The sequence below is a fragment of the Penaeus japonicus genome, unplaced genomic scaffold, assembly GCF_977035675.1.
Source record: "Penaeus japonicus unplaced genomic scaffold, GWHDUDI00000001_assembly GWHDUDI00000018, whole genome shotgun sequence".
Lineage (NCBI taxonomy): Eukaryota > Metazoa > Arthropoda > Malacostraca > Decapoda > Penaeidae > Penaeus > Penaeus japonicus.
In genome coordinates this window covers 18721133-18731132 of record NW_028234420.1, presented here as the reverse complement: position 1 = coordinate 18731132, position 10000 = coordinate 18721133, and the positions used below count along the sequence as shown (strand labels likewise).

General features: G+C 47.2%; 1 protein-coding gene across 3 annotated transcripts in view; it reads right to left on the bottom strand.

Annotated features, from left to right (window-relative positions):
- Nucleotides 1-1528: 1528 nt before the first annotated feature.
- Nucleotides 1529-10000, bottom strand: part of LOC122259121 (tubulin beta-4B chain) — a 43986-nt gene continuing 35514 nt past the window's right edge. For 2 of the 3 annotated variants that reach the window (XM_043025686.2, XM_043025687.2), the window contains exons 3-9: nt 9625-9750; nt 8175-8404; nt 7448-7615; nt 6751-6890; nt 5545-5730; nt 4631-4751; nt 1529-2866 (exon numbers count right to left, since the gene is read on the bottom strand). In XM_043025686.2, the coding sequence (XP_042881620.1) occupies nt 2654-2866; nt 4631-4751; nt 5545-5730; nt 6751-6890; nt 7448-7615; nt 8175-8404; nt 9625-9750 (1184 nt within the window). In that variant the 3' untranslated portion in view covers nt 1529-2653. Of the gene's footprint in view, nt 2867-4630; nt 4863-4919; nt 4954-5544; nt 5731-6750; nt 6891-7447; nt 7616-8174; nt 8405-9624; nt 9751-10000 lie in introns of all 3 variants that reach the window. The other variant, XR_015191842.1, reaches the window with a different exon arrangement.

Here is a 10000-nt window from a genome sequence, read left to right as displayed (position 1 = left end):
CGTTTTGCCTGACGCCGAGTCAACGTCGGGTCCCTTGCTACCGCGGCGTTTTGAAAGCAGCGCGCTCTCTAATTGGCTGGACTGCTACCATCGGAGAGAAATGCCGTTACTCTATGGCAAACCCCTGGATACTCCACTGGAGGATGTTTTCTCGGCCGCTGGCACCGCTTCAACGGTCACTATAATTTATAATAGATATATAATATATATATATATATATATACATACATATATATATATATTTCTATATATATATATGTCTGTTTCTCTCTGCATTGTTTGGCACAGACACACATATAACGCACGCACAGACACAAGCGTCGCGTTGACGCCGTGTTTGAAAGCGCCTCGTGTAAGCGGTAGTTTCTAACGCCGAGTTTGCTAACGCACGTTGGAAAGCGCCTCGTGTAAACCGGGCCTAAGAGTCCGCGGATGGAAGTTGAAAAGGTTTCACGGGGTTTTCTCTTAAAGTTCTGCCTGATTTTAACTTTTTTTTTATCTTACCTTTTAACTCTTTTCATCTAGTCATCTATTTCGTTTGGTATCTTTGGTGGTTCTATCTATTAGTTGTTACAATTATATTCTACTTCCTGCAAATATTCGTAAAAAACGCCTGTAATACTCTGACTTTACAAAGAGGCAGGACTATTCCGCGTTTGGAAAGTATCCTATATGAGGACCATGTCATACCCAGTCGCCACATTTTCATCTTTATTATCTCCAGAATATATTTCATCATGGTTACTGAATCGCCCTCTGTCATCCCTTCGACTGACATGACCTTGACCTATCTATCCCTATCTTAAACAATACTAGAATGTTGATACGCTTTATGGATTGTCAATATATGGGACAAAGGTGGAGCATTTCATTCGAAATACTGGAAGCAGTCTTTTCTGTTGACTGAACTAAAACCATTAGTAGCAACATCCAACGCCGCTTAACATTCTATCTCACCGATACTGTTTCAAAACATGTTGAAAACAAGATGAAAGGACCGTAAACACATGAATATGCCGAAGACCTTTTCGCTATGTTGTTCCTTCAGCCTAAATCCATCACCTGTTTTCATAACATGGAGTGCGGTTTCTCCTCCTTCCTTTCCTTCATATATTTTCTCTTAATTTATCTTCTGAAGGAGTAGCCAGGAGTGTTCACGGCAGCACGCATGCAATCGCTAACAAAATGCAAAGTATGCCGACAGAGAATCCTTCACTCTCATCTTGATTATCAGTTGGGTATTATACAACTGCATTATAGAAATTCTGAAATTCAGCTGGCAGTTCTGTCGTTTGGTTACAGGAGGATTTTCAGTGTCCTCGTCTGACCAGGCCTATATGGAAAAAAAAAATATATATATATATATGTATATAAATATATACATATATATACATATATATGTATAAATATATAAATCTAATATGTATATATACATATATATCTATATCTATATATATATACATATATAAATATAAATTATATAAAGGTTCTCACATTTGTAGTTTCGTCCCTCTAATGAAACAACACAAACTTCAAGTGTTTTTATTCCAAATTAACAAAATAATTCTAGTTGAGAAGAAGAAAAAAAAAATCAATCTTTTGACTCAGAAGAGCACCAAGGCATACAACACTTTATTCAACAGTCACACATCCAACAGTGTCAATAGCCATTTGAAATACATGTAAACATTCTGTAATCGAGCGAGTGCGTATTTGACATGACAATTGCACTCTGTTATAATATTACGACTTGTGAACTTTATAGTCAAACAATACGGTATTCGGGAACTAATGCAAAACTTAGTTGTTGTTTTTTTTAGAATCTTAGTTAATATGTATTTTATGGACTCTTATATAAGGCACATGTGTAGTGTACAGTATAAAGAGCACGCAAATAATATCGAGAAATCATATGTTTGTAGATAATAAGGAATTGATTTCATGATACTGATAAGTCTTACTTTTCTATCAGATCATACTATCAACTGAATTTTATGCAATGGAATAAGATATGATCCGTAATAAATCATATAGTGGTGATAATGTGATGAAGACCTTTCGGTTCTCATTACGGAATATGTCCTGACGCATATTAGTAATGACTAGAATAAGTATCAGTCTTTCTGTCCTGTTATTTCCGCTTCTTTATTCCCCATTATTATCAATACGACTTGTTATGCGAAGAGTTCCACTGTTCCCACATTTCACAATCATGATGGCGATGACTTTTAAGCAAAATGAAATTATTGTCAAGGCTCTTGGGAACCCCCCCCCCCCTTTACTCAAATGCCTCTCTTAACAAAACCAAGATCTTCCGAATGCATCTTTTGCTTGCGGCTCATCAGTCAAATCAGTGCAAATTCTTGCAAACAAACAGATGATCAACATACATTCCTTGACACATTCTCTCTCTCTCTCTCTCTCTCTCCTTCTCTGGCAACCTATACGAGGACCTTCAATATTCTCCCGTTATTCCTTGTTCATCCAGCTCGCCTTCTCACCCTTCCCTCTCTTTCTCCTTCTCCCACATCCTCCCCCCTCCCCTCACTCTCTCTCTTATCTCTCACACTCTCTTCATCCCTCCTCTCTCCTTCTCTCTTTCCCTCTTTCTCCCTCTCGTTCTCTCTCCCTTTCTCGACTGCCTCTCAACCCTCTACTGCTCCTCGACAAGCTCCTCCTCGGCCTCCTCCTCGTCCATGAAGTCCTCGTCCTCGGCCGTAGCTTCCTGGTACTGCTGGTACTCGGACACCAAGTCGTTCATATTAGACTCGGCCTCCGTGAACTCCATCTCGTCCATGCCCTCGCCGGTGTACCAGTGGAGGAAAGCCTTGCGACGGAACATGGCCGTGAACTGCTCGGAAATGCGCTGTGGAGGGAGAGGGAGAGAGAGGATGATGAAGAAAGATGGTTATGGAAAAGATGTGGAAATGAATGGGATACATGTCCCCTTTTATTTTCGAAAATTTTCTTCCCCTTCTGTTCTTTTTTCCCTTTTTTTATTAGCTATTCATCCCTTTCTTCCCCTTCCCCCTTCTCCCCTTTCAATAATTTCTTCCCATTCCCTCCCTCCTCCTGTCTTTCCCTTCCACCATCTCTCTTTCCTTCTTCCTCTTTTCACTCCTTCCTCCCTTCCAATTCACCACTTTTTTTCCATCCCCTATTCCCCTACCTTCCACTTTCACCCTATCACCTCTTCCCCCTTCCTTCACCTCCCCCTTATCCCTCCCTCCTTCCTTCCTCTTTCACCCCCTACCCCTCTTCCCCCTTCCCTCCCTCCTTCTCCTCTCCCTTTTTACACCCTTTTGCCCTTTTTCAACACCTTCCCCTTTCCCTCCCTTTTCCTCCCCTTCCCCCTCCCCCCTTCTTCTCCCCTTCCCCTTTCCTTCCTCCTTCTCCCCTTCCCCCTTTCCCATTCCCTTCCTCCTTCTCCCCTTCCTTCCCTCCTTCTCCTCTTCCCCTTCCCTCCCTCCTTCTCCCCTTCCCCTTTCCTCCCTCCTTCTCCCCTTCCCCTTCCCTCCCTCCTTCTCCCCTTCCCTCCCTCCTTCTCCCCTTCCCCTTCTCCTTCCCTCCCTCCTTCTCCCCTTCCCCTTTTCCTTCCCTCCCTCCTTCCCCCTTCCCCTTCCCCCCCTCCTTCTCCCCTTCCCCTTCTCTCCCTCCTTCTCCCCTTTCCCTTCCCTCCCTCCTTCCCCCTTCCCCTCCCCCCCCCCCCCCCTTCTCCCCTTCCCCTTCTCTCCCTCCTTCTCCCCTTTCCCTTCCCTCCCTCCTTCTCTTCCCCTTCCCTCCCTCCTTCTCCCCTTCCCCCTTTCCCTTCCCTCCTCCTTCTCCCCTTCCCCCCTTCCTCCCTCCTTCTCCCCTTCCCCTTTCCTCCCTCCTTCTCCCCTTCCCCTTTCCTCCCTCCTTCTCCCCTTCCCCTTTCCTCCCTCCTTCTCCCCTTCCCCTTTCCTCCCTCCTTCTCCCCTTCCCCTTCCCTCCCTCCTTCTCCCCTTCCCCTTTCCTCCCTCCTTCTCCCCTTCCCCTTCCTCCCTCTTCTCCCTTCCTCCTTCCTTCCCTCCCCTTCCTCCCCTTCTCCCCTTCTCCCTCCTTCCTCCCTTCCCTCCTTCCTCCTCCTTCTCCCCTTCTCCCTTCCCTCCTCCTCCTCCCCTTCCCCTTCCTCCCTCCTTCTCTCCCCTTAAACTCCCTCTCCCTCTCTCCCCTTCTCCCTCCTTCTCCCCTTCCCCTTCCTCCCTCCTTCTCCCCTTCCCCTTCCCTCCCTCCTTCTCCCCTTCCCCCTTTCCCTCCCTCCTTCTCCCCTTCCCCTTCTCTCCCTCCTTCTCCCCTTCCCCTTTCCTCCCTCCTTCTCCCCTTCCCCCTTTCCCTCCCTCCTTCTCCTCTTCCCCCTTTCCCTTCCCTCCTTCCTTCCCCTTCCCTCCCTCCTTCCCCCTTTCCCATTCCCTTCCTTCTCCCCTTCCCCCTCTCCCTCCCTCCTTCTCCCCTTTACCCCTTTCACCCCTTCCCTCTACCTCCCCCATGTGCCCCTTTCCCTCCCTCCTTCTCCCCTTTACCCCTTTCACCCCTTTCCCCCGTTCCCTCTACCTCCCCCATGTGCCCCCTCCTACCCCCCCTGCTCTTCAAAACAACCTCGCCAACTTGCCTTGAAGATCTCCTGAATCGCGGTCGAGTTGCCGATGAACGTGGCAGACATTTTGAGTCCCCTTGGCGGAATGTCACACACCGCAACCTTCACGTTATTCGGAATCCATTCCACGAAGTAACTGGGGAAAGGGAAATGATGAAGATGATGAATAAGTAGAAATGATAGAACCTAATGGGAAGGATGAATAACAGGGGTAAAAATCATGCGTGGGACGCTTATACACCGCCACCTTCACGGTTTTCTGGATCCATTCCACGAGGATGAATGGACGCTTATACACCGCCACCTTCACGGTTTTCTGGATCCATTCCACGAAGTAACTGGGGAAAGGGAAAGGATGAAGATGATGAATATGTAGAAATGATAGAATGATGATGAATAAGTAGACATAATAGAATGACTGTGAGAACCTAATAATGGTTGGGATGAATAACATGGGTAAAAATCATGCGTGGGACGCTTATACACCGCCACCTTCACGGTTTTCTGGATCCATTCTATGAAGTAATTGGGAAGTTGCGAAGGAATGATGAAATGATGAGGATAAATAAATAAAGATGGAAGTGTGAGGATGAAGAATACTTAATGATTAAGATGAAGTAAATGGTATATATATGGAATTAAGATTTTAGGAATTTTGGGACTGGAAAATTGCGAGAGAAAAATGAAATGAAAATAATGTAATAATGTATATTGTATAAACGCAGTAATAATGCTAATGATAACAAAAAAGAATGCTTATGATAATGAATAAATAAGGGTAAGGACGAATCAAATAAAACATCTAAGCACACGAAACAGAAAAAATATTAAGAAACCCTGAACACTTTGCCCATACCCCCTCCACCCTCTCGACCCTCCCCCAACCTCAAACACCAAGAACAAAGAACAACAAGAACAAAAGACCTCACCTGGAATTCTTGTTCTGCACGGAGAGCATTTGTTCATCCACCTCCTTCATGGACATACGCCCACGGAAGATCGCTGCCACAGTGAGGTAGCGGCCGTGTCGAGGGTCACATGCGGTCATCATATTCTTGCTGTCGAACATCTGTTGGGTGAGCTCGGGCACGGTGAGGGCGCGGTAGCTCTGGGATCTGGTGGGGGAGGGAGAGAAAGAGTGAGTGAGAGAAGGAGAGAAGGAGGGAGGGAGAGTGGGTGAGAGAGGGAGGGAGGGAAGGAGAGAAAGAGTGAGAGAGATGTGGGAGGGAGGGACGGAAAGAGAGAGAGAGAGAGATATGTGGAAGGGAGGGACGGAGAGAGAGTGAGATGTGGGACGGAGGGACGGGCAGAGAGAGAGAGAGAGATGGAGTGTGTGAAATTGAGTGATAGAAAGGTGAAGTTTGTTGAGTGTTAGGGAGAAGGGATAGAGTGCGGTGTGTATGTTGTGGGGAGGGGGGGTGAGTGAGAGAGAGGAAGGTGTTAGTGAGTGAGCGAGAGAAAGGAATGTGGAATTTGTGAGTAAGAAATATTTCCAGGAAGGTGGGGTTTGTGAGTGTGTGTGAGTGAGAGTGAGAGAGAAAAGTAAACTTTGTGAGTGACTGAGGGTGAGGTGACGTTTGTATGTTGGACTGAGAGACAGGCTTAGGGTGTGTGAGTGAAAGATCTAGAAATAGAGGGAGTTGGAGGGAGGAGTATGTAACTGAGAGAGAAAAGTGGTGTATGTAAATAAGAAAGGCTGAGAAATAGGCAACTGTTATTCCTTCTTGAGAGAAAAAAAAAATAAAAAGGGGAGGCGGAAAAAAGAGGAATAAAGGGGAAATGGAGACCATGCGACAGACAGACACAAATCACGTAAGACTCATAAAAAAACATCCACAACACACAGCAAAGCGTATAAAGAGAACCAAAGTAAAACCTTAAAAAGACATTATTCAATGACTCTACCCTTACTTAACACCATACCCACCCGCATCAAATAGCTCCCCTCAAATCAAGTGACACAAGGCCATAAGAATCTCCCCTCGCCCATTCCCCTCACTGAAAGAAAGAAGGCACCCAAGAATCTTACCCACCCCAATCCCTCTCCTTACGAAAAAATGAAGGGATTCGAATCTTACCCTAATCCCCTAATCCCTAAAAAAAAGAAGAAGAAAAAAAAAATACACATATCTTACCCTCTTGAGGTGAGAGGTGCAAAACCTGGCATGAAGAAATGCAGTCGAGGGAAAGGTACCATGTTAACAGCTAACTTCCTGAGATCCGCATTGAGCTGTCCTGGGAACCTGAGGCAAGTGGTCACTCCGGACATTGTTACCTGCAACGATGAGTATTAGAATAAGGAAAGGAATGGCAGTGGGGAAAGCAGTATCTTTGATGCAATTGCAGAAGTGATAATAAGTTATTGTAGTATTATGGAAGAAAAATTAATAACTGCAATGGTAAATGTCATGTCAGTAATGCAAAGATAAAAGCGATGTAATTAATGCAGCACTGAGAGTAATAATCAGCAATGCAATGATAAAAGCAGTCTAAGTTTCACACTTTAATATTACTATTACTTATACTTACGCTGATGTTAATCCCAAAGATTATATTATTACCAATATATAATACTGAGGTTAATGTTAATTCTAAAAGCAAAATGAATAATAGATACACACAAATTTAAAAAAAAGGTAGTCTCACCTCAAAGCAAACCTTAAACCGTGAATATCTCCATCAAAACAAAGACAAACTACCTCAACCAAACAACAACATCAAACCATAAACCAAATCCCATATACACCCTAAACCCACCAACACCCTTAAACCCGCATCTAAACCAAACAAACATCAATAAACACTCGAAATAAAGAATAAAAACACACTCACCGACACAAGGTGATTCAAGTCCCCATACGACGGAGAGGTGAGTTTGAGGGTTCGGAAGCAGATGTCGTACAGAGCTTCATTATCGATACAGAAAGTTTCGTCCGTGTTCTCGACTAGCTGGTGGACTGAGAGAGTGGCGTTGTATGGCTCGACGACTGTGTCTGAGACCTGTGGAGGGAAGGAGGGAATGATTAGTGTGTTCGGTTGTAGGTCAGGTTGAAGGGTATTAGGTGTGGAGGGTGAATGAGATGGGGGGATGTGTTTCGAAATGGAGGTTGTACGTTGTTCTTTCTTGCTTTATTTATTTATTTTTTTAAACTTCTCTTCTCTCTCTTTCTTTCTTTCTCTTTCTCTCTCTCTTTTTCTCTCTCTTTCTCTCTTTCTCTCTCTTTGTCTCTCTCTCTCTTTCTCTCTTTCTCTCTCTTTGTCTCTCTCTCTCTTTCTCTCTATCTCTCTCTCTCTGTCTCTGTATATGGGGACAAAGAGAGGGGAAAAGAGAAAAAAAGGGGAAGACATACACACACACGTATATATATCTACCCCTTTCACTTTTTCACCCTCCATTCATCCCCACCCTTTCCCTCTCCCTTTCCCCAAATACCACCACCCTCACCCTTCCCTCACCCACCCTCGCCCACCCAGACCCACCCTCGCCCACCCAGACCCACCCTCGCCCACCCAGACCCACCCTCGCCCACCCACCAACCCCCCAGCACCCAACACCCACCTTGGGACTGGGTATGACCGAGAACGTGTTCATGATCCTGTCGGGGTATTCCTCCCTGATCTTGGAGATGAGGAGCGTGCCCATGCCCGAGCCCGTGCCCCCCCCGAGGGAGTGGGTCAGCTGGAAGCCCTGCAGGCAGTCGCAGTTCTCGGCCTCCTTGCGCATGACGTCCATGACAGAGTCGACCAGCTCGGCGCCCTCCGTGTAGTGACCCTTGGCCCAGTTGTTGCCTGGAGGAGGGGAGGGAGATGGGTGGAGGAGGGTTGGGGGGAGGGGGGAGTGAGATGGGTGGAGGGGGATGGGTTGAGGAGGGTTAGGGGAAATGGGTGGAGGAGGGGAGGGAGATGGGTGGAGGAGGGTTGGGGGGAAGGGGGAGGAGAGGAGGGGAAATGGGTGGAGGAAGGTTGGGGAGAGGGGGAGGGGGGAGGGAGATGGATGGAGGAGGGATGGAAGTGGGGAGAGAAATGAGTGGAGCGGGGAGGGAAATGGGGGGGGGAGGGGGAGGCGGAAGAAAGAAAACGATTATTCATTTTTCATTTTGAAATGATATTTGAATTATTTTTCTTTAAATAAAATGGCAATGATATTAGGTTGATAATGATCCTTAAAAAGTTGTCAGACTATTACAGAATTCGACCAAAAAAATAATTACATGAAAATCAAATTAAAATTACAAACAAAAAGAAAACGAATCAAAACTAAGAAATATATAACCATTATTTTCATTCACATCATCCTTTATTTCTATCTTAATCAAATCCCCACCTTTCCCTCACCGCCCACCGCCCACCACCCTACCACCCACCATCCACCACCACCCACCACCCTACCTCCCTACCACCCACCCCCTACCTCCCAAATCCCACCACCCCCTACCACCCTACCACCCCTTACCTCCCTACCACCCACCACCCTACCCTACCACCACCCACTACCCACTACCTCCCTACCACCCCCCACCGCCCACCACCCCCTAACACCCTCCCACCACCCATCACCCCCTACCTCCCTACCACCCACCACCCCCTACCACCCTACCAACCTACCACCTCCCACCGCCCACCGCTCACCCCTTACCACCCACTGCCCACCCCCTACCACCCTACCACCCACCACCCCCTACCTCCTTACCACCCACCACCCACTACCACCCTACCACCCCCCACCGCCCACCACCCTACCACCCACCACCCCCTAACACCCTCCCACCCTCCCACCACCCCCTACCTCCCTACCTCCCCCCACCCTACCACCCCCTACCTCCCTACCACCGCCCACCGCCCACTCCTTACCACCCACCACCCTACCACCCCCTACCTCCCTACCTCCCTACCACCCTACCACCTACCACCTACCACCTCCCACCGCCCACCGCCCACTCCTTACCACCCTACCACCCTACCTCCCTACCACCCACCACCCCCTACCTCACTCCCACCCACTCACTCACCGGCGCCGCTTTGGCCGAAGACGAAGTTGTCGGGACGGAAGATCTTGCCGACGGGGCCCGAGCGCACGGCCTCCATCGTGCCCGGTTCGAGGTCCACCAGCACGGCACGTGGCACGTACCTCCCGCCTGAGGAAAAAATAAGGGGGGGGGACTTAGATAAATTCGGGGAGAGGTGTTTTTTTTTCTTTATTCATTTATCTTATTCATCTCTCTATTTGGAATAAAGATGGGGGGGGACTTAGATAAATTCGAGGAGAGGTTTTTTTTTTCTTTATCTATTCATTTTATTTATCTCTCTGTTTGGCATAAGGATGGTGGGGAGGGGGGCCTTAGATAAATTTGGGTAGGAACATTTCCTTTTTCTTTAATTATTTTA